A 24,673-nucleotide genomic window follows, 5' to 3' on the forward strand; every position below is an offset into this window, starting at 1 on the left:
TTCACAACTTGAAACGAAATTGTACAAGGTCACACAGAAAGTCAGGAAGGAAGCTGGAACCTGAATCCAGGTCTTCTGACCACAAATCCACGGCTCTTCTCATTACTTCATACCATAAAACGTTAGGGTTCAGTTTAGCAATAAGAGCTAACACGTACCGCATACTTAAAGCATCTCAGATACATTTGCCAAGCATTCTACACAGATTATTTAATGCAATCTTTATCACCACCCTACGAAGCAGATGCCACTGTTCTTCTATACCAAGGTGAAGGGACTTGCACAACAGGGTCATGAATCCAAGCAGTCTGAACTCCAGATCCTGCTCTTTTACCCAGAAGGCAAAGAGTACTTCCGGGACCTCAGGCATCACCTAGTGAGCTCCTTGTTTTATGGCTGAATAAACCGAGGCCCCGAAAGAGCACGTGACTTGCCCAAGAAGAAACAGCCCAAGAAGAGTCAAGGCGAAAACCCAGGTCACCGGACTCCCAGTCTAATATCAGATCTAATATAGTCTCGAGCTCTCAATGTTTGTAATCTTACTGGGGGAAGGAAGTGGGAAGCGCATTATAAGAAACAAAGTCTGAACATCCCAGCATCGAAGTTTGAGGGCAAGAGGGTTTGGGAAACTGGGAGAAACAGCTAGTGGTCAGTAGAATGGAAAAAGCTGCCTCCAGATGGAGAAGGAGAAAGAGAGTCGGGGAGTGGGAGGCTGAGGGAGGAAGCTCAGAAAGGAGAAAGAGGGGTTTCCCTGGTGGCGCAGTGGTTGAGAGTCCGCCTGCCAATGCAGGGGACACGGGTTTGAGCCCTGGTCTGGGAAGATCCCACATGCCGCAGAGCAGCTGGGCCCCTGAGCCACAACTCCTGAGCCTGCGCTCCGCAACAAGAGAGGCGCGATAGTGAGAGGCCCGCGCACCGCGATGAAGAGTGGCTCCTGCTTGCCCGAACTAGAGAAAGCCCTCGCACAGAAACGAAGACCCAACACAGCCAAAAATAAATAAATAAATCCTTAAAGAAAAGAAAGAAAGAAAGAAAGAAGAAATGCTGAGCACACAGGGAGGGGCCAGACTAGAAAAGGAGGAGGCTTCCGAGCATGGCAGGTGACAGGGTCTTCCCTGCCCTCCTCCTGCTTCTTTCCAGGCTAACCTCAGGCTCTCCTTCACTCTGTGTCTCACCACCCATCGCCTGGCCAGGCTGATGAGATTTCCTGATTCACTCCCTCACCTAAAACCCACTCTTGCTCCCCCGGCCAGGGAAAGAGCCTGGAATCCCCCCACCCACCAGTGTCCAGGGGCTTCGCCTGCTGCTTTTCCGGACAACGAGCCCCGACCCTGAGGGAGGGGGCAAGAAGACAGGACAGCCCTTGAGAGAATCCTAAAGCAGCCAACACAGAACACTGCACAGAGGAGGTACCCGGGACCTGCCAGGCTCCCTCCCAGCTTCCCAGTTCCTTCAGGAGTTTCTTCCAGGCTCAGCTCATCTCTTCAAATCCATGTTACAAAGGGGGAAAACAGGCCCAGAAGTTTCTCTGGGGGCCCTGACCCTCACCGAGGAGGCCCAGGCATGACTTATGAAAGAGGCTGAGGTTTGTTGTTTGTTATTTTTGTTTTGTTTTTAACAAAGCATAATCCAGGGCCTTGGGGAACTTGCAGTCTGGTAGAAAACTGAAAGGTCAGTGCTTTAAAACTGAGTATAAACTGAGCCTGTGAAATGAGATAAAGGGAGGGTTAGTCAGGAAAGGCCCTTGGAGGAGGTAACCCTTCTGAGCATCAGAGGCAGGAGGTGGAGGGCGCAGACCGAAATTCCTGGGCTCTGGCTCCTAGGAGAGGGCCCTGGTTTTCATTTTTTCCCTTCCCCCACGGCTCAGCTCTGGTCGGCCTCTGAGATGATTAAAACCAAAAGAATTTTAAATGCCTGGAATTCACTTTTCACCACTGATGCCATTTGCTTATTTTCCCTCTCTCTCTCTCCTCGCTTCTTATAATTTCTCCTCTTGGGAGAGCTATCTGTTTGCCTCACTCCTTTCTTCTGGCCCGGTTTGCTCTCGATGATTCCCAGTACCCACCAATTCACTTTGTTTTCATCGCGGGAAGGAGGAGAGAGGGGGTTGGGTGTCTCAGGCAAAGGGGAGGGAGGATGGGAGGGTGGAGGGGCCTTGGTCTTGCTGGCTAAAGTTCCCAGAAAAAGAAAGGAGAAGAAATAGCTTTCAGGGAAAGAAATCTACCAAATGTTTATGTTCCCACAAGACTCTGCGAAACCTTTTCACAGACCAAAGCTAAAGTTCAGGGTGAAGCCAGAGCACGTTGCTTAAGGAACAAACTCTTATCAACATGGAGACACAAGAACCCACATCCTTGATCCAGGGTCTCCCACCTTCCCAGAGCGGACAGCAGACTCTGTGTGTGTGTGTGTGTGTGTGTGTGTGTGTGTGTGTTTGTGGGGAGAAGGGCACTCCAGTTGTCCTCACCTAGAGTCCAGACCAGATCTGAAAAATGTAGAAAACGTTTGCTTCCACCCTGGTTCCTGAGCAAATAATGCTTCTCCTGGAGCACCCCAGCTCTGGCCCTCTGAAATCAGTACCTCCGGCCTTGGCTGAAAAACCAAATCAGAGAGATCCAGGGCCTCATTCAGGAAGAACGAGTCCTTTTTTTGAACTCCCACCGGATGGCAAAGAGTCGGAAAATGGCACAGCCAGAAAGAATCTTGGAAATTAACCTTCTCGTTTTATGATAAGAAAACAGGCCCAGGTCAGTGCATGAGGCCACTCCCTGACAGGAACAAACGGGGCTAAAATCCACAGTGCTCCTTCCATATTACCTCCTGAATATAGACTTTCCTATTGTAGTGCCTGGGAAACCAGAAGTTGCACGTTTCAAGCCACGCGAGACTGGACACATTTAACCCTTTGGCACAGGGGCTCTGCTGCAGGCGGCAGAAGCAGTGTGCAGTCTGAGGCCTGGAGGTCAGCAAAGGGACGACCAACCCTGCCTGGAGCTGGAAGCCAATGAGCTCTGAGCTGGAAGCAGCCCCAGCCAGAACAGACAACTTATTTGTGGAGAGAAAAATTGCACTGGGACAGTGACCTGGCTTGTCAAGGCTCAATAGCACATCCCAGAAAGAACACAGGGTAGAAATTTTGTGCCCTCCCTTACTGAGGAAGTCGAACAAAAGGACCCTCTTTCCGTCACCAGCTTTTAAAACAATTAACTTGTTTTATGTGGTTTCTAAGGGCATGGGCTAGGTGCCTTCATGCGTAGTGGTAATGACAATAGTAGTAGTAACAGCTACCATTTGTTAAGCACCTGTCATACGCCAGGTTTACGCATACCATCTGCGGTCTTTTCAAGATTCCCATTTACCAATGAAGAAACAGACTCAGGTTATAGGACGATTCCAAGGTCTCACAGCTAGTTAACAGCAGAAGTTAGTAGGATCCAATTTATTTCTTTCTCGAGATCAAGCACATTGTTCTAGGGTCATGAAAGAAAATTCAATATAGAGAGGGGAAAAAATGGATGTTCCCTTATTCTCCACCACTTCCTGTGGACCAGAAGCCCAGGCCACAGAGACATGATGAAGAACAGTGGTGGGGACGTGAGTACATTCTAGAGCTTTGGGTCCGAGTCCAGCTCTGTGTCTAACTCTCTGGGTAAACTCTCCTGTTTCTCGAGCCTCTCAAATCCATCATCTGGACATCTTCCTCTCTGTTTATTTTGGAGTTGGAAGCCCAAGGAAAGCCCCGAGGTCTGTGGTGATGCCAGGGCTGACGGCCCAGTGGGAACGGTGCTTGCTCTCTGCCTCACCTCTTCTTCCTGAGCCACAGTTTTCCTCATCTCTGAAATGGGTATGATGAGCATATCGTCAGACCCCTGGCACAGCACCTACAAGGCGCAGGTGTGAGGAAGTGCTAGGCTTTCCCCTCTTCATCCAATCACATTACTGAGTGGCCATTCCCTAGTCATGGCCATGGGATTCAGCCCCAGGGTGTGTGCCCTGCTCTCCTCAAAAAAGAAAAGTTCCCAGACCAAGACCTGGGTCCTAACTGGATGGTGGTCCTGTCCTTCCTTTCCCTGTCACCATTCTCACCCCAGCTTGCCTCACTTCCCAGCACATGGTTGAATGAACTTCACTTGGGACCATCTCTTGCTCCTCATTCAGCTTTCTGGCCACCAACCATTGCACATCTCCTGATGTACCCCACCCCACCCCCTGGGAGGCCAAGGGAGCCAGTGAGTGCAGCTCAGGCTGCGCCAGCACCGGTGGACCAGGTGGGGCCTTCCCCAGGGAGCAGGGCCATACTCCCTGCCCACTGGCAGAGCCTCCTTGGGGCTGCTGGGTTGACCAGGGGTTCTGGTCCCCGTGCCCACGCTCAGCACTCCTTGTTCCCGCACTGCCCCCCCACCCCCGCCCCGTGCTGCTGCCCAAAGTCCTTTTCTGCTCCTCCCTTGTTCTCATGTACTCGCTACCTGCTGCCCGCACCCCCCTCCAGCATCTCTCTTCCCACTCTCCCCTCCTCTCCCGCTTCCTCCTCCCCTCCCCCCCGCTCTGCTGCTGGCTTGGAGCAGGAGGTTATGAAAATGAGCTTGGTGCCCAGGAGACTGTAATTGTCTGCTAAGTGTGAAAGCCAGAGTGATTAATTAAGAGATAATAAAAAGAAAAGGAGGGCGAGAGGGGGGCCTCACGCTTTGCTTTGATGATAGAACCTGAGGTGAGCCAAGCAATTAGGGGAATCTTTATCGAGAGTTAGCTATAATCCACAAATTATCAAGCACCAAACGCTCCAAGAGCAGGGCACATTTCACTCCTGCCGAGTGACAGACCGACAGACAGGGGAGGACAGCAGGAGGAAGAGGCCTGGGGATCATCGGCTGGGGGGGCAGGGAGAAGCCCGGCGCAACGGAGCGTGTGTCTGTGCTGGTGGACAGATTGTCCCGTGCCAGGCCACCGGGCAGCACTTCCAGGACCCCGGGCCATGGCTACCCTTGAAAAAGGGTAGCAACCTCCCCCCGACAAAGACACTCTGCCCCACAGGCAGGCTCCACGCTGCAGCCAACTTGGAACACCCCCGCTGTCTCCTCTAGGGGGACCAGAGGGCCAAGCTCCTGTCTCCCCACCACACACATCAGCTCCTCCTGTTCGAGGCCTTACATTCCGCCCTGTCCTCCAGGAAGCAGGAGCTGCTTTACCACCACTCCTCTCCCGGCCTGTGCGTGTGGGAGTGTGTCACACGGCCAGCGTGAACGTTGCAGGGGCCACGACTTGACAAGGCGACACCACAGCTCTCAGCTCCCGGAGCCTGCAGCCCACACTGCTCTAGCTGGGTAGCCCTACCCCCGGCCCCCACTATTCTCCCACCCAGCCCTCCAGTAAGAGCCGTCTCTTCTACCTTCTTTTACACCAGGTCCTGCCCTACCAGTCCTTCCCACTGGGTTCCATTTTCCCCTCTTGCCCCTTCCTGGAAACCTTCCACAGCTGACCCCGCAGCTCCAGTGCCTCCTTTTCCATCTTCTCCTGTTCTGATGTACAACAGGGCTCAAAATCCTCCCCTTATTTATTTTTTTATTTTTATTATTATTATTTTTTGCGGTACGCGGGCCTCTCACTGTTGTGGCCTCTCCCGTTGCGGAGCACAGGCTCCGGACGCGCAGGCTCAGCGGCCATGGCTCACGGGCTCAGCCGCTCCGCGGCATGTGGGATCTTCCCGGACCGGGGCACAAACCCACGCCCCCTGCATCGGCAGGCAGACTCTCAACCACTGTGCCACCAGGGAAGCCCCTCCCCTTATTTAGATGATCCTTCTGTGTGTGTAGACCCTGAGGAAGGTGGGGAACCTATCTCCTCTACTATAATTAGCTATCCGATAGCAGAAATCAAGTCTCCACCCTCAAGTTCAAGCTTAGAGCTAAAAGTCTGCACTGATCTAATACAGTCCAGGATCCTCATCCATACTCCAACAGATTAGTAGATCTCCAAAGGCAGACACCCTATCCTCTCCTTTCTCTGCCCACACTGATGACACTCGGGATCCACCCTGTCCACCCAGGCATGGTTGAGGACATCCCTGTGTGATTCCAAAAGGAAAATATTCCTGCTCTGAAGCTAGAACAGGGCCTGACTGTGGCATAGGCCTACCTCTGCCATCTCCCCTGCAGGCCCTGCTTTCCTACAGGTACCAGGTATAGCAGCAGATGCCAGGGCCTCTCTCAGCCTGGCCCCCATGGAGGGAGGAGGAGAGGCCCTCAGGCCATCAGCCAGAGACAGCGGCCCAGAGCCCTCCAGCCTCCAGCTGCTCCGAGCCGCTGAGAAGGGGAAACTGAACAAGTAAGGGCATGGTGACTCAGCCAGGTTCCTGGGAACACTATCCTTCTAGCCCTGACTGGGGACACTGGGAAGATAGCCTTGGCAGTTGGTTGGAAAGCAGATCTGACCCCTAAACTGCTCTGCCTCAACTGGGGCCTCAGAGACAGTCTCACTTATGACCTCTCTGGGCTTGCTTCTCTATCACAGGGAGCTTTGCCTTGCAGTGAGAGAAAAATGAACCTACTGGGGAAAATGTTATTTTTCCAGACAAAAAGAATACCGGACACTTATTCAGTTATGGTCTCAAGGCAGTTTTTTTTTTTTTTTTTCATGCAGGAGCAAGAAGGGTTCAGGTTAGACACAAAGAAGAACTTCCTGCTTGCCAGGGATTATTAGATATGAAAGTGAGTAGGCAGAGAGAGCGAATGAAATTCCTTTCTCTTCAGAAGAAGAGCAAACACTGACGTGTCCAGGTTGATTCAAGTTAGTCTTACCTGACTAAAGAGAGAGATCTTGAGAGTCCAAAGATGTTAGGATTCTTCCAGAATCATCTCTCCATCTTCATTCCTGACCCCAGGCTCTATGTTCTAGGAAGCCCAATCTGATTGATCCCACCTCCTTCTTTATTTACGCTGAACCCCTCAGGATGGATGCGTGCAGTTTGCATATGTCCCCATTTGCACTTGGAGATGGCTGAATGTGCAGTCAGTTTTCTGGGGGAGGGGGGGATAAGGGGAAGTAATGAGAGTTCCTGTTTCCCCTAGTGGACAGGATTCCCTAGATTTAAGAACCAAGCTTCCCCCATTGAATCAGAACTCTGAAGGCAGAAGAAGCTCTCTCTTCCCAGGCCTGTGGATCTTCCTCTACAGCCTGAGGCTCTGTCTGCACACAGACAGAGAAGGTAGGGAGAGAACGAGTTAGCTCATCATGTTGCCTGAACAACCAGTAGGTCTATGTGAGTGTGAGAAAATGACCTGCCCAGGGATGGTCCTCCATTGCTCCCCCCAAATCATGCCCTCGGTTAGGCCTATGACCCACCTTCCTTCCCAAACCTCAATTTGCTCCTGACCAAATTTTCAAGCCAAAGCCAACAAGGTCTAGGCCCTGGCTAGCAGCTCTGCCAAAATATTTTCCCCCAAAACTCCACCAAATGACAGCTGGATTGTGAGGACTCTTTTCATTAAAAAAAAAAAATTGAGTGGAAGTGACTGACTGGGTCGTGCATGGAGGCGTTTCCACCAACATACTAGCTAGTTGCTTTTCAACTTTGTAGCTGGAAGCTGTTGGCCTGAGTGAAGACTTGGTGGGGTGGAGTAGGGGCGACTGGGAGCTTGGGAGGTGGCAAGAAGGAGGCTGGTCAGGTCAGGCTTGGGCCCGAAGATGGACACGCTGGCACCCACCGCCCCCTCTTCTGTCCCACAACCCGCTTCCCTAAAACAAACATATCGACACTCCTGAATCAACGATCCATCCGGGCTCTGTTACACAACCAAGCTGGCTGAAAAGCGAATTCAGGTAAACAAATTCTACTTTCTCTTGCTTTCCATTAGAACGTTGAAGAACTATTTCCCTAGAAGAACACATCCTCTAACACTTCAGAGTGCGGTCCAAGAAGCAGCAGCATTGGCGTCCCCTGGGAGCTTGGTGCCAAGGCATAAACTCCACCTGAGGACTTCCCTGGTGGTACAGTGATTAATAATCCGCCTGCCAATGCAGGGGACATGGGTTCGAGCCCTGGTCGGGGAAGATCCCACATACCACGGAGCAACTAAGCCCGTGCACCACAACTACTGAGCCTGCGCCCTAGAGCCCGTGAGCCACAACTACTGAGCCCGCATGCCACAACTACTGAAGCCCGCGCACGCCTAGAGCCCGTGCTCCGCAACAAGAGAAGCCACCGCGATGAGAAGCCCGCGCACTGCAACAAAGAGCAGCCCCCGCTCCCCGAATCTAGAGAAAGCCAGTGCGCAGCAACAGAGACCCAACGCAGCCAAAAACAAGATACATAAACTAATACATTTAAAAAAATAAATAAATAAAATTGCAAAAAAATTTTAAAAAACTCCACCTGACCCCAGATCTTCCACATCAGAATCTGCACTTTTTAACTAGATCCCCAGGTGCTTCATAAGCTTGTTAAAGTTTGAGAATCATTGTTCTAACACACTGAGTTGAAATCTTGTGGCGCGACAAACCTTCTGGTCATGCTTACTGTGCATTGCCAGATGCTTTCCCGGGGCTTCAAGTAAGAGGTAAGTGGCTGTGGTTGCTATCGCTCCATCTAACGCTGAGGAGACTAAGGCTCACGAAGATGAAGAGATCACTGAATCTTCAGAGACAGGACTCAGACCTAACTCTAAAGCAGGGAGCTTTCCATTAGGCTTTGCTGCCATCTCAAAAGTCCCACCGCACTGCATTCCAGAAACCATAAATTCAGGGATTACCACCATCACTGGCACAGTTCACAGAGACTCACCTGTCTTTGCACCATTATTTGTTCTTCACTCATCCTACCGTCTGCTCTCCTCAGATCTGCCTTGGACTATGAGTTATAAAAAGCCGGCACTGTGCAATATGATTTACTGAATACCAGCTGTGTTCCAGATCCCATTTCTTAACATAGATTCCTTCATTCAGTCCTCATAGCAACCCTCTGAGGTAGGTATTACTGTCTCCATTTTATAGATGAGAAAACTGAGGCTCTAGTGAAGTGACTTGGTCTTGATCACACGGGCGGCAGCCCCTCTGGGCAAGTCTGGCTTTCCCATAGGCCCTCTGGTAAGGAGGTCCCAGGGCACTTGAGGGGTTATCCAACTCCAAAGGTGTGTTAAAAGAGACTAGTCTTATGACATGACCCTGGTATGAAACCAAAGGCAACGTGCACAAACCAAACCCCTTACATACAGGCTTTACAGGCTCCCCTCTCAATTTTCTGCACAAATGGAGAGCAGCAGCAGTGCAAATAATACAGAAGTCGTTTTAACTTAGCTTTGCAATGCATTCGATTTTTTTTTTTTTTTTTTTTGCCAAGTCAGATTTTCCTTTCTAATTATATTTGGCTCAAACAGACATTAAAATGATTTTGTATTCTCACTTCACCCACGGCCTAGTAAGGGAAGAATTCCCAGATGTGTGCAGGGTGATAGGCACATTAGTCTAGGATCAAACATCATCCAGGCAGTAGCTGACTTGGGGGTGGAGGCTGGAGAGTTGATAGCACTGGTAGCAGGAGTATGTGTGTGGGAGAGGTGGGCAAAGAGGGAGCGGGCTGCAGGGGCCTCTGGGAGTCCCCCCATCCCATCTCACAGTGAGGTCAAGCTAGTAGATTTCCAGGAAGGTAGGGACTGAGGCATAGAGCAAGCAGCATGTCAATTGCTCAGGGTTTGGGATTAAAATCCAGGAGTCCACTGGATGACTAGGGAATCAAGATGAAGAAAACCCCAACTCCTCTCTGGGGCTTCACCCTGTCAGCCCACCTTCTCCCTCTCCCTTGTGTGTGTCTCTCTCTCTGCCCCCATCTGCCCATCTCAGCTTCCTTCCTTTTAATAACCTCCCAGTTAAGAGAGTCGAATGGTAAGAGCAGTTAAAAGCACCTCATGGCTTGACAATGCTGGGTAATGGAGCGAGCAGGGCCCCAGGCTGTTCCTGGGAGAATTCAGGAAGGAGGGAAAAAGAAAAGAAAAGAAAAGAAAAAAAACTCAGCTAAGCAGATTACAAGGACAAAGTTAATTTAGAAATCAGCTCAATTGGGTGGGAGCTGGGGTGGGGAAAGGGAACTGGACACATGAGGTTGGAGATTTGGGGAAAGGGCGCTTTATATAAACTGCCTTTGTTCCTGGAAATCATAATCCTTGGGAGGGACCTTGCTCACTCCTTCGGATTCCTCAGCTCCTTCCATCCGGAGCAGGGGGCACAATCAGGGATTGTCCAGAGCCGGGATATCTTGAGTGGCGCTGCATTCCAGAGGCTCCAGCGCAGCCCCAGAGCCTCACATCTGTGGCTGTGCCCTCCCCCTGCCAGGCTGCCTCCTCCACTCCCCCCTCTCCGACAGCTAGACTTCAGCATTTTTCACATACCTCTCTCCCAACGTTTATCTTATAGTATTGTCAGTATGTGCTTATGCATCCTTCTCCCACACCCGCCCCAGCGTGCCTCCTCAAGGACAGGGACCAAATCTCACTTACCTTTGTACCTCCAGTGCCTCGTTGAGTGCCTGGCCCAGCCCAGCCATTAAAAGCACACTGGCTTAGCTGGACACAGGCACTCACCACCCTAGCAGGAATCTTCTTCAAAGGTTTCCCCCATTGAATTTGAAAAACCAGACCTGGCTTCCTTGCAGAGGTTTTAAGAATCTCTAGGCTCAACCCCCAAGTGCACACACATCTCTGGCCACTGACCAGAGGAAACGGCCCAGGACTGACCCTGCAGGGACTAAATCCAGATTGGCCCTCTGATGGAACCAGGTGGTTCCCCTAGACTCTGGGCAGTGCAGACCCAGCCTAAGCTCCCAGGGAACATGTGACAAAGAGCCTAGGTATCCACCAAGCTGCAGGGCTCTCCACTGAACTCTGTCTCCCGGCATCTTTATCATATACCTGAGGATTCACGGAGAAAAAGAGATCTTCTCAACATTCCAAAGCCTCCCCAACTCAGGTCACAGATCTGAAACTTCCCAAGGCAGAACTGATTTTCTCTAAGGTTTTCTGCTCACTTCTCTCTGGTCAAACTCTGATCATCTACCCATTTCACCTTTTTTTTTTTTTTCCAATTGAACGGGCTGCAGATCTCTATAGCAGCGGAAGGGGAGTTTAAGAGGAGAGGAGGGTTTGGTGAGGAATGAGGTAGGGATCACACGGGTTTTTAACACTTCCTGTGCTTCAGAAACAGAAATCCCTGGCTCCCCACTTCTTACAGGACAGTCTCTGGCCTGGCTTTTCAAGGCCTTCTTGGGTCAGGCCACAGTCTACTGTTCTGGATCACCTCCATTATTTTGCCCTGACCCGAATCCTGAGCTACCACCAGCCTCAATGGACCCTGCACATTCCGGTAGCCACACCTTGACTCGGGAAGTTCAGTCGGTCTGGTAATGCTCTCCCTCTTCCTGCCACAGCCACATCCTGTCCATCCTTAGACCCACTTCCTCCATGGAGCCTTTCCTGGCCTCTTCAGCCCACAGCAAACTCCCCAGCTCTGATTGCGCACACTGCTATCCTGACACCAACTACACCGGGCCTAGCATTACCTGGAATCTTTGCATGTGTATGCGCATCTTAGCTTCCTGGAGGGAAGGGACCATACAATTTTGTGGGGTTTTTTTTTTTTATTCCTCATAATGCCTACCAGTATGTTTTATATATAGAAATATCCATTTGCTGATTTGAAAAAAAAAAAATTAATTCTCCCCATTTTATGGAAGAGTAAACTGAGACCTACCGAAGCTAAGTAATGTTTGCACCTAACTCGCAAAGTGAGACCCTTAAAGGCAAGGACAGTATTTTATTCTTTTTGCAGCACTGTTGCCTGGCACATAGTATAAGTACACAACACATTTCTGTGGGATGAAGGGACTGAGTCCTTACTCTCTTCCCACACATCTTCCAGTGAGGATGGACTCCTCATATTGCTTCAGAAGGAAATAAGAGGCAGAGAAGAAAAGCATCAAAGGGCCAGTCTGGAAGAGGAATGTATGATTCCTAATCTGGCCTGGAGTGGGGCAGCCTCCAGGGACTACCCTCCAGGCACAGAGCACTCAGGTCCCTGCTGTCCCTTCCCTACCTCAAAACCCAGTCCCCGTGGCCTTCTGGGAGTTTCTCCCATCACCTTCCCAGAGCCAGACCTCCAGAGGAATGAAGCAGCAGCAGCATCTCCTGGGAAACTAATGGAATTTGCTAGGGAGTACTAGAGAGTTCCACCCTGGATTTAAGACCCTTAATCCTGAGGAGGCTGGCTGGCTACAAGGCACATTTATTTCAATATGATCCCAATTTTGTTAAATGGACTCAAGGAGGGCAGAGACGAATGAGGCTTCAGCTCCCAGAGGCTACGGAGGTTAATAAAAGTTGCTGGAGAAATTAAATGTGGAGGGGGAGAAACTGGGAGTTTGGAGAGAGCTGATGGGGGGTGTGGGAGAGTGGGATGGAAAAAGAAAGAAAAATGTGATCTTTGGCAATGTCTGGGAGCTAGAACAGCTTTCATCCTGGGAGCTCAAAGAACTCTATCAGGTTGCATTGTCTGTGAATCAGTAGTGGGAAAGTGTAAGAGCTGGGGTTGCAGGATGGAGAGAGACCAGAGTCACAGAATGAGGAACCCAAGCGTTCTAACTTTCTTAACCTTGTAGTGTGTATATCTTCAGAGCACGTGAGACAAGACAAAAATTAGTGCCTTCAAAGACTCTTCAAAGGATGGCTGCCATAGCTGGAAGGGGAATGGTACACAGAAACATGGCAGTGTTGTTCTGGTGAATGGAAGGACCAGGGGAAAGCCAGAGATACCTGTCCATAGGTACATGATGGGGATGAGAAATGGCTGCGTGTATGAGTGCACAGGAGGCCACGTGGGAACCCATGCGCGTGCATGTGGGCACACACACTGTGCAGGGAGACTTGCGTGCGGCAGCGATGTGGAAGAGGTGGATATGACCATCTTCAGGGGCTTCCTTCTGGGAATCATGCCGCCCCCCCCCCCCACTCCAACTTCCCTGCTTGGGATCTAGTCCTGGCTCTGTCACTTCTAAGATGTATCACGTTGGCCGACCTGCTTAACATCTTTGAGTCTCTCTTTGTCCACCACAAAATGGGGATAATGACTCCTGCATTTAACAGATTAGTGTTAGTATTAAATGAGTTACTAATGCACATAAAACACAAAGCACGTACTCCACAAAAGTGAACAGCCTTCTCTCTCACTTGGAATGAACTCATTCTGTTTCCTGACTCCTGAGACAGCCTCTCCTTGATGCTGCATTTCAGCATCGAGGACCAAGGACGTGGCAGCCTCTTTCTCCCCCACTGCTGACCACTGCCTCCTCCAACCCCTACACCAGCCCTCTCCAGGTCAAAGCATCCTCCAGGACATGGCCAAGTAAAGTGGTCTGGAGGCCTTGAAAAGAAACCAGGCAGGAGGTGGTAGGTCGGGAAGGGGCACAGCTTTCTCAGCCCTGGGCACATGAGAGGAATTTCCCTACCCTTAGCTGGAAACAGTCCCCCAAAATTGGGGTGACGGAGGAATTTGCCCCCATCCCTTCCCTCCAGCCCAACCTCCCCCTTAGCAAGTCATTTCAACTCTCTAGGACTCTGTTTTCTCATCTGTTAAATGGAGAAGTAATAACTACACTGTCTGTATCACAAGACAATCACAGTATCTCTATTAAATGAGATTGTACATGTGAAAAAGTTGCTAAAATTGGAAAGTGCTATACAAGTACAAAGTTAAAAAGACTCTACAGGTGGGAAGAAAGGGGGCTTTACTAACCTCCTTCTCCTGACAGACAAGGAGTTCCCATCCCCACTGAATAAAACAGATGACCCTCAGAGCAAAGCAACAAGATGGATATGCGCTAGGTGTGATGGGCTGAGCCCTGGGGGAGAAGGCTGAGCAAGGTACCAGGAGAAGCCTGTCCATCACCGTGGGGAAGAGGAGAAGGAAGAAGGCCCCTTCTCCCCTCCACAGCTGCCTCAACTGAAAGGAGGCACTTGCACAGGTGGCTCAGACGTGGAGGCAGCCTGGCTTTGTAGTAAGACAAAGAGTTGAAATCGGGGATCTAATACCCCAGGGATGGCCTTAAGCAAGTTAATTAAACTCAGCTTTTGTCTCCTCATCTATAAAATAGGGGTAATGTTATCTTCACAAGGTCGTTGTTAAAAGGAATAAAGAATGATGAATGTGAAGAGCACACAGTAGGGATTCAAGAAGAAGTAATTCTGACACTTTGGTAGGGAGCCCACCTCCTACAGTCACTCTGCCCCACTCTAGGGCAGGCAGGGCTTCCCAAAGCAGATGGAAACACCAGATCCCGGCCTCTGTGTCTGCCAGGGACTGCGCTGAATTGGAAGCTGACTGTCCTGGTTTTCTCCCCAGGCCCCCCACTCAGCACTCCACCTCTTGCTTCGCCACGATTCTCCAGGAGTCAGCCTTGCATGGTACAGGGGTAGCGCCCAAGTTTGTAGCTCATGGACCTGTAACGCCGTGTCTAATCTTAGAAACAAACACAGGTTGCAAACCTTTAGATTTGCCAAGTAAAGGGCTTTTAAAAAAAGTCATTTATGGGCACTGTCATATCATCAAAGAAAAACCATTCAACACCCAAAAATGTAGAAGGACAGAATCTCAGAATAAAGGATGATTTTTAAAATTTGAGTAAGTTTCCATTTATGAGCACTCATTCCCTTTTCCTCTTAGTTCTCCTTTGGCTCTGGATCAGGAAAGACCCTGTCCTAGCCCAGCATCTGTCCCTGCTGGCATGTGGGATCCCAGGCAAAGGGGAGGGGTGCAGGATTTGAGGTGGGTTGGTTCCCCCAGCTACCATCGAGATACCTAACCTGTCTAAACCTCGATTTCTCATCCATGAAATGGGGATAATTACAGAGCCAATCTCAGGGGGCTGTTGTACAGATTAAATTAGATAATGCATATCAAGTAGTTAGCACAAGGGCTCAATAAATGATCTGTATTATTTCCAGACTCTGAAATGCTGCCACCTCGGGGCTAGTGTTCCTCATCTCTCCCAAGAGCTCTAGCTCCTTCTCACTAGAATGCCGACCTCTTCCACTTGGTCCTCTCCTTCTCCAGAGCTTTCCTGAGGTCTCCAACCAGGGGAAGGCTGGTCAGCTTCCCCTTCTGGATCCTCTACAACCCAGTTCTCTCCATGAGAGATACAAAGCAGAGGTACTGAAGCCCAGGACAAAACATCTGGGCAGCTGGAGCAAGAAAACAAAAAGAGAATCATAAGGAGAGCTGGAAAGGAAGCAAGCAACTCGGCTTCCTATGTCCAGCCACAAAGTCATAACAGAAGCACTTACTGAGCACATCTCTCTGTGCCAGACACTGTTCCATGCACCTTACACGGATTAACATATTTAACTGCCATCGACACCCTATGAAATGTTATTCCTCACCTTACTTTCCAGATGAGCAAACTGAGGCACAGAGAAGGCACATACCTTGTTCAAGCCAACACAACTACCCAGTGGCCAAGGGGGAGGGGGTTTAGCCAGGGAGCTGGACAGGGGTCTGTGATTTAAGCACCCTTTAATGCTGTCTTCTTCCAACATCGTAGCACTCTCATCAAATCAATCAATTGATCAGATATTTAAGGGCACTTACCAAGCGAGTGTGTAGCACTGTGTCAGAAACTGAAAGGATAAAAGAGAAATTAAGATTTGGTCTCCGAGGATATAAAGAGGGTCTACAAGAGCTTCCATCAGAGCACTTGGTTCTCAAGTCAAGGGGGTAAGAGCCGGGGACAAGGCTGGGCTTCCTCAGCCTCACCCCATCAGAGAACCAAAGGCAGAGCAAGACAACCAACCATGCAGCCAGCAGAAGGTGGGAGGACCTAGATGCCTCCGCCTCCTGATCCAGGGTCTTCTGGGGTCCAGAGCTTAGCCAGAGGTAATTCCAGGCACTAAATACTGGGTTCACACCCTCCCTTTGGGCCTGAGCCGAAGTCCCATCAGGAAAGTCAAGAAGGGCTTCCTTGGTGGCGCAGTGGTTAAGAACCTGCCTGCCAACCCAGGGGACACGGGTTCGAGCCCTGGTACAAGATCCCACATGCCGCGGAGCAACTAAGCCCGCGCGCAACAACTACTGAGCCTGTGCTCTGGAGCCCGCAAGCCACAACTGCTGAAGCCCACACACCTAGAGCCCGTGTTCCGCAACAAGAGAAGCCACTGCAATGAGAAGCCCGCGTACCGCAATGAAGAGTAGCCCCCGCTCGCCGCAACTGGAGAGAGCCCGCGCACAACAACGAAGACCCAACGCAGCCAAAGATAAATAAATAAAATAAATAAATTTATATATATAAAAAAAAAGGTCAAGGAGAGGGACCTGGTATCCTGATTTCTGCCATGTCGCTCCCTGCCTCTTCCCCAACCTCAAGATCCTGCTTTGGGCTAGAAGGGTGGGACATCTGTGGGGGGTGGGGGTGGCACAGGGAGGAGAGAGTCCATTCCCAGCTACTCTTTTTTTCCAGACTCTTGTTCTCTGGCAGGATGTAGCTGTACTCAGCGGCTGAATACTGGGAATTTAGGAGGCCGTCTTCCCTTCACTCCTCACCGCCCTGCCAAGCAGTGGCAGGGATGCCCAGGGGACTCTGGGGACTGGGGGGACAGATTTTCTCCCTACCTTCACCTCCACCCTCCCTTGGGCAGCTCCCACCCTGGGCCAGCCTGTCATCCCACATTGCTCTGATTAGCTATAATCTTTCTTTTTCAATTTCTCCTCCCTGAGACTGGGGAGTGAGAAAATCTCCCAGAAAATGAATAAATATTTCAATTTTCGGTGCAATCAGTCTGAGGAGCCAGCGCATGATGGAAACAGGGGGAAGGATAATGGTTTTCATTTAGATAAGATACAGAAAATTATTTAGTGAAAAATGAAGATTGATGAAGCCCATTGAAATTCTTTAAAACGTGATTTTTATTTCTCTGCCTAGGCTGAACGTCCCCTTCCCCTCTCCTCTCCACTCCCCTCAATTCAACTGCCTTCTCCTCCCACCTTCTCTCCACCCTCCCTCAAGCCCCTGGCAATCCCCACCTTGGTTTCCCCTACCACTGGCCCAGTCCCTGCCTACAACTCTTTCTTTCTAAGGATGGAGGCTGAGGAGAGAGGTCCTGCCGCCTTCCCCCACCCTGAAGAGCCCCAGATCCCCACTCCTTCCCGCCCTGCCTCCTCCCCAGTCCTTGCTCAGCTTCCCAGGAACACTCAGGAGTGACTTCCTCTCCCCTCCGTTCTATCCTCTCCCTTTTATTTCCCTTTGGTAACCCCTCCCCCATCCCAAATACTTTTGCACACTTTCATCAGGTCTTGCTTTCACCCATGCTGGAGGATGGGCGATGGGAGCTCAGCTAACCCCTAACCCCTCCCCCCCCCTTCTAAAGGGAGAAAGGCACACAACACACTTCTCTCGGACCGTTTCTGTCCCAATTCAATCCACATGCCTCTCCTGTTTGCTAACTGCAGCTTTTGTTCCTTGAAGCTCGTTTGTATCCATGTTGCTGACACATGAGGGCTGTGGGGAAAGGGGCAGACAGAAGCTTGCGCCAAACGCAGATCAGTACAGACCCAGCTGACCCCTCCCCCACCGCCGTGGGCCCTCCCCCATCTCCCCGTTCTCTAGCAGCCCGGCTGAACAAAGTCAGAACTTAAGTCACCTTCCCAACTTTCTGCCAAGTGGCTGGCTGGGCCTGCCAACCCCAGGGCCAGGCCTCCTTTCCCCCAGCACCACTTCTCACATCACGGATGTGCGCCCTTCCCAAATCCCAAGTGTGTGTGTGTGTGTGTGTGTGTGTGTGTGTGTGTGTGTGAGGGGGGGCATGGATGCCCTACGGGGAATGATGGATCGACAGACCCGCCCCCAGCAACTCAGCCAGGCTTTGGCTTCGGAGCCAGGGAAGCGCCTGGCCAGGATTGGAGGGGAGGGGTCCAGCATAACACCCCACCCCTAAACACACACCCACCGGGCCTGGAAGGGAACTGAGAGCAGGGCGATGCCTGAGGGTGCTCGGTCCAAGCTAACTTCCCCCTTCCCAGATCCCACCCCCCACCAAAAAAAGGAGACCACCTCCTCCATTTTGTTGTCTGTACATCTCCGTAAGTGTCTGCCTATATGAATATCTGTTCAAGTTTCTTTGTTTGCTGGAGGGTTGGTATCCCTGGAAGGGTTTCAGTGTGTGTGTGTGTGTGTGTGTGTGTGTGTGTGTGTGCGTGTGCACGCGTGTTGTGTCCTTGTAAATGCCCGCCTCATACATGTACTGTGTCTGTGAGTTTTGTTATGTTTGGGTGCATGAACGTGCACGCATGTGCCGATATGGGGGAGGAATCTGTCTTCCTCAGATGTGTCAGTGTCTTTGTGTATATGTGTCTGTCTCCGTGTGGGGGATGCTCGCGGGTATGTCTGTCTCAGTAGGTGAATAGTCTGTCTCAGTGTCTATGGCTGGTTTTTGGTGTTTGTATGTCAACATCTGTGTGTCAGCTCCATTTTGGGGGGGTGGGGGGAGCTTGCTCAGCAGGATTAAATCTTCCTTAGAGTCCGACCCAGGAGACAAGAATCCACTCCCACAGACCCCAGTCGGGGCTGAAGTCCAGGCCCTTGGTTTCTTCAGTTCCCCCGCCGCCCCCCAGCCCAGCCTCAGGATACACTAACATCCTCATCTCTCAGCCTCTCCCTCATCTCCCAGCCTCTCCCCTGCCAGTCCCAAATAAGCCCCGACATCAACACTTTCCTGACCCCCCGTGGATGTGAGCCCCGCCCGCAAGTGGCCCCTTCCATATCTAGCGGGCCCGGAGCTGCCTTTGGAACTCCACTCCCGACCCGGAGCCTCCGCGGGCAGGGGTTCGAATCCCCACCAGAGGCCCCGAGGCACCGCTCCCTGCCTTTGAAGGGGGCAGCCCCAGGCAGTCTGGAGCCGCCGCTCAGACTCAGCCCTCCCAGGGGCTGGCCTGGAAGGAGGACGAGGATTCCCTTAGCTGCATCTTCCGGAGCCTGGGCCCCCAGCTCTCCGCGCACCTCCCACCCCCGAATCTGAAATCCCACTCTCTTCCCAGCCTTCCCCCGGCCAGGACCCGGGCGTCCTGACTCCCGGCCTCGGAGGGTGGAGGTAGGTAGGGCTGCCAGAGGCTCCGGAAAAGACTTTGAGCGTTCGGATCCCTTTTTCACTCCGACCCCCGGCCCTCGCGGCCCCGATTCACCGGTCTCCCGCGCAGCCGGAGGAAACAACTTGGGCAAATCAACGGCAAACTCCTCCTCGCCAGCCCCCGTTACTCCGCGCCCCCTCCCCCAGGGCTCCGCGCCGGGACCCAGCCCCCGCCTCGTGGCGTCCGGACCCCGGGGGACCGGCCGCGGGCCGCCGAGCCCCCCAGTGTTCCCCAGGCTGCCGGGGGTCGGGGCGGGTGGGGGGGGCCCTTACCTTGGGAGAAAGTATCGGAGAGAGTGAGGATCCAAACGAGGAGGCTCAGCATGCTGTCCGCCCGCCGTCCGCCCGCCCGCGGCTGGGGCCCGGAGTTGGCGAGCGAGCGAGACGAGCGGGCTGGGGAGGAGGGGAGCCCGGGAGCCCGCCCCCCGCCCGCCCGCGCCCGCCCCTGCACACTCACACGCACACGCACACTCACTCACGCGCGCAAACTCACTTCCCTTCCCTCCGCTCCTCTTTATTTCTCTTTCCTCCCGGTCCCGTCGCTCGCTCGCTCTCTCTCTCTCTCACTCTCCCTTTCCCTCTTCTCCACCCCTCCTTCCTCCCCCCTCCCCCCTCCCCCCGCCTTTTACTATTTCTCGCCTCAAGCTTTATCTCTCTGGGTCTCTTTCGATCTCTGCTCTCCCTTTCTCCCCCCTTCTCTTCCTTCCCTCTCTCTCCCTCCTCAGTCCCTCCTCCTGACGTCTACTCTCCCTCCGACGGCGCCTCCCTCCACAGCCCTCCTCCTGCCCCCCCACTGCGCGCGCACACGCACGCACACGCACACACACACACACACACACACACGCACTCACACCCCTCGCTGGAACTGAGATGGACGGAGCGCCAAGAGAGAAAGCGGTGGAGGGCAAAGGGGGTGACTAACGTGAGAGAAGCGGGCGCTGGAGCTGGGACGGCTGGACCCCTGCCCCCGCACCTCCCTCTCATTTATATATACAGCCCTGGTCCCGGGCTACGGAACTAGACAGTAGATTGGGGAGGCGGGGCATGGGCTGAGGACAAGCCTCTAGCCCAGGGGATGACTGGTGGGGAAGGGTGTGTGAGTGTTTGGGTGTGTTTGGGTGTGTGGGAGAGGAGGGGGTGGGCAGGTGGCTGTTCATGGAATCAAAAAGGATAAAATCTTTTTTTTTTGTAAACTCCACACCCAGAATCTAACCCCTACATCCCCCAAATTGGGAATTCTCAATTGACTGATGAATGCTGGAGGTGAGGACGGATACACTTCTCTTCCCACCTACAAAACCCAAAGCTGAAGAATTCCAGCTGCTTCCTGGACCGGACTGAGGCCCCTGCCAGGGGGGCCCTCACCCAGCACACAATGACACCAGGCTGTGTTGGAGTCCTCAGCTGGTGGGGGAGAGGCGCAGTTGACTCCTTCCTTTGTTCATCTTGGGCATCTATCTACCCATCCAGAAAGTAGTCAACTAGAGGACTTCCAAAGGCCCAGGAGAGGGCAGCCACAGGAGGATCTCCAAGCACAGAGTTTCAGATCCTTTGAGGTTGAGGGATCTGGGTACTGGGAGGGGAAGGAATTCCTGGAGATTGACGAGGTTCTTCTCTTTCTTAAAGAGCCCAGCTTGACAACCAGCCTCTCTCCCAGCCCCTAACCGGATGCTTCTGCTCACAGGATTGGGGGAGCCTCGACCTCTGGGTTCTAGGGAATGAGTTGAGGAGAAATATCAGAAACTGCACAGAAATTGCACAACTTTACAGCCCTGTATTGGTCCAGAGAGGTCTCCACTTCTTTCCTCCCGGATCCTAAGTCTCCTGGGTCCCTAACTACCCGCCAAGATTTCTGGATTTCGGGCCCTGAGCAAAGGCACGTGGCTCTTTGGTGCCCTCTGCTGGTGAGAGGCAGTTACAACGCCTCTTCCTTCCACAGATCCTGACACCAGGCTGAAGGGTCCAGACACATCCACCTACAGAAGACACAGAAACACAGGCAGAAACACACACAAACTCACATTCAGAAGCACACCATGCATAGACCCAGAGAGTCCTCCATATGTTCAAAAACACGTGTGCACGGGAAAACACACAGTTTAAAAATAAGGAGCATACCTAACCCAGAGAAATAGGAATATAATCACAAGTACATACAAACAGCCACACACCAACGTGCAGACACACAAGGGCTTTTCATTTACTCATCCACTAATCTTGCATTCCACAGATATTTATTCAGTGACCGCTTATGTTCCAGTCAAAATTCTAAGCCTTAGAGATACAACAATGGAAAAAAAATTTTTTTTAACAAAGCCCCTCCTTCAGAGTGTCCCATTCTGCAGAGCAGGAAGAGGCAGTAGAAAAATCCTAGAATACACCAGGTTGTGGTAAATGCTACGAGAGACAAATAAAGCAGGATACAATGAATAGGGAGTGGAAGGGAAGGAGAAATTGCTACTCTTACTGGGAAAGCTGCTCTGCTAAAGTAACGTTTAAGCAGAAACCTGAAGGAACTGAGAGATTCAGATATTCGGGCATCTGAGAGGAGAATATATCAGGTAGGTGGAAACAGCAAGTACAAGGGTCCTGAGGTAGGGATGTTCTTGCACTATCGGTGAGACAGCCTTTTCCCCTTTTCATTCTGCATGGACAGGAGGCCCATGGTGATATGATGTAGGAAAATGTTTAGAAGAAAAAGCCCAGAGAGAGGGAAGAGAATATTCTTAGCTTAGTGAGTGCTTCTTGCCCACCTTCCAGCTTCTGCTATTCAGGTTTGATGGTGATTCTCAGTGTGAGTAGGGACTGGCTTATCAAAGGTTTTCCTTCCCCTTGGCCTCTTATCTCACCTAGAAACCCTAGCAACAGAGAAGCCAAATTTCTCCAGATCCTTAACATCCAAAGCAGTCATCTCACTTCCCTCTCGTGGTCCCTTAACTTCCCTTTCCCCCTCCCTGCCTTTAATCTCCAGTTCCTACCAGCTCTGTTCATAGCAAACACAATTCTCCAGAATCCCCTCCACAAAAGCCAATATCCCAGATGCCAGAGCTTAAGACCCTAACTCCAGCTAGGGGTCCCCAACACCCGCTGTGTATTAGGATCTCCTGAGGGGCTTTTAAAAATCACCAGTGCAGGGCTTCCCTGGTGGCGCAGTGGTTGAGAGTCCGCCTGCCGATGCAGGGGACACGGGTTCGTGACCCAGTCCAGGAAGATCCCACATGCCGCGGAGCGGCTAGGCCCGTGAGCCATGGCCCCTGAGCCTGCACGTCTGGAGCCTGTGCTCCGCAACGGGAGACACCGCAACAGTGAGAGGCCCGTGTACCGCAAAAAAAAAAAACAAAAAAACACCAGTGCCTTGGCCTCACGTCCAAAGATTAATTGTTCTTGGGTGAAGCCCCAAGCACCAGGATTTTAAAACACCTCCCCAGGTAATTCTGATGGGCAGCCAGGGTTGAGAATCACCGAGCTAAGCAAACGCCTGCTTTCCAGGCATCACCCTCAGCAAAGGCGCACACCATGAGGTGCCTGCCGTGCCCTCTTCCCTCTACCAGCAGTTCCGTTTATTGCCAATCCTGCTTTGCCCTCCCCTCCTTCTGGGGAGAACCCCAATTAAGCTCTCTTAACTTTCCTCCATTCTCGTCTCTCTCAAATGAATGTTCACAGTTCTAATTGGATTAACTGAGTCTACTCGAGTTTAATCACATAGCTCTCATCAAACTGGGGGCATCCTGGGGCTGAGTCCCCAGTATCCGATGGATGCTCCCAGAAACAAAATCTGTCAGACTAGACATATCTCCCCAGGACAGGATATCTGCCTCCCCATCTAACTTGGGGCTCCTTTGGGGCAAGAGCTATGCATGTCCTCTCGGTCTTGGAGCTCCCCGAGGGCAAGGAAGAAGCTGGGCACCCTCTCCCCATCAGAGAAGCAGCAGACTAGTGGAAAGCAAGGTACATGAGCATGGAAACCAGCCCGAGGGGATCCTAATCCAGGTTCTGCCCCTTACTTTCTGTGTGACCTTGGGCAGCCTATTTACCTCCCCTCTCTAATCCTTGATTTCTTCATCTGAAAACGGAGATAATAATAGTACTTACTTTATGGGGTGGTTGTGAGGATTAAATGGGTCAATATCCATACAGCTCTTAGAACAGTGCTGAGCACCCAATAAGCTAGCCGGGTCTGGCTGCTGGATTAGTCTCCATCCCCATGCACAGGGCCCTGACCAGGGAGAAGTGTGCGGGGCGTGGAGGTAGAGGGAGTAATCCCTAAGGATGCTACGTCACCCTGAAGGAAGGAGAGAAGAAGCCAAAGGTTGTATATGGAGTTAAGAGAAATATTAATAATTTTTTGAGCACAAAAGCAAAGAGATCAGAAGGTCAGGGGATCAGCAGTGAGGCAATTTATGACCACCAGCAGGAGAAGCCACCCTGAGAGACGGAAATGAATTCTTTGTCTCAATGAGGGCTAAGAACAGCAGAACAATTCGATAAATTGTCCTTTTCCCCCTAGAGGGGGTGGAGGATTGTGTTCCTGCTGCTTACCAGAGACACAAAAGGGAAAGGCCAAATCCTGATTTTCAGCCTGGAAAATAATCCTGACCATAAAGGAAACCCTGAGTCCCCGAGAGCGAGGGGCTGCCAGAGGTCACCCTGTCCCTCCCCCCCGCTGCAGAGGCTGCAGCCCAGAGCAGTGAGAGAGGCGCCCTTTCTTCTCAAGTCCTCCCAGCAAAGGGGCTTGTCCTCATTCCTCCTCCACTTTTGTGTCTCACAGCCCAGGTGGCTGCGTAAGTCCTTCCACATATCAGGCCTTGGGCTTTCCCGCTGCTACACCAGTCTGTTTTCCCTTGTTCTCCTCTTCCTTAAGATGCCCAGCTTTTGAGATGTATGAGGATCAGAGTAGAGACAGAGTCTCTTAATGGCGATGGGGAGAGATTCAAATCTGTACTGCGAGGGGTGGGAGTGGGGGCAGAAAGAAGAGCAGCAGGTCCCTTGGGGGATGGTGGACCAAGGAATCAGGCTCCTTGGATGGGGCTTGGGTGTCAGAGGATATCTGAGGGAGCAGTGCTGCTATTGAAGCAAAGGACTAAAGGCCAGACCCCAGAAGGGGCTGCCTACTGAGGATGAGTGCCCAAAATATCTGGGGAGAGGTTTGGATAGGCTGAAGCTGCTCCGAGGCAGGGGAGTAGAAAGAATGACCTTGGCAAAGGCAGACTCCCAGGGTGTGTTTACCACGCACCAGCCTTGCCTTCGAGCAGCTGTGGTCCATTCTTTCCCACCCATTTCATCCCCCTCTTTCTCAGTGCTTCACATCCCGACATGGGGAGACAATTTGTGCTAAATGGACCAGTTACCTCTTATTAGGTTTAATGAGGATTTCATTGCCTCAGCTCACAGGGATTGGAAGATTCCTGCTTCAAATGAGCAGCCCAGTTGAGGAGATCAGCTCAGAGAAAGAGAGGAGAGAGTCAGCACTCAGGGGCCCTGGACAGGGGCAGGGAGGTGGGGAGTGGGTATGGAGGAGGAGAGAG

General features: G+C 51.8%; 1 protein-coding gene across 1 annotated transcript in view; it reads right to left on the reverse strand.

Annotated features, from left to right (window-relative positions):
• The window catches only part of KIRREL1 (kirre like nephrin family adhesion molecule 1), a 98,335-nt gene extending 78,641 nt beyond the window's left edge, over nucleotides 1–19,694 (reverse strand). The window contains exon 1 of the mRNA XM_029227906.1: nucleotides 19,422–19,694. Within this exon, the coding sequence (XP_029083739.1) occupies nucleotides 19,422–19,473 (52 nt within the window). The 5' untranslated portion in view covers nucleotides 19,474–19,694. The remainder of the gene's footprint in view (nucleotides 1–19,421) is intronic.
• Between the last annotated feature and the right edge of the window lie 4,979 nt (nucleotides 19,695–24,673).

The sequence above is a fragment of the Monodon monoceros genome, unplaced genomic scaffold (assembly GCF_005190385.1).
Source record: "Monodon monoceros isolate NGI ecotype Baffin Bay Population unplaced genomic scaffold, NGI_Narwhal_1 Super_Scaffold_18, whole genome shotgun sequence".
Classification (NCBI taxonomy): Eukaryota; Metazoa; Chordata; class Mammalia; order Artiodactyla; family Monodontidae; genus Monodon; species Monodon monoceros.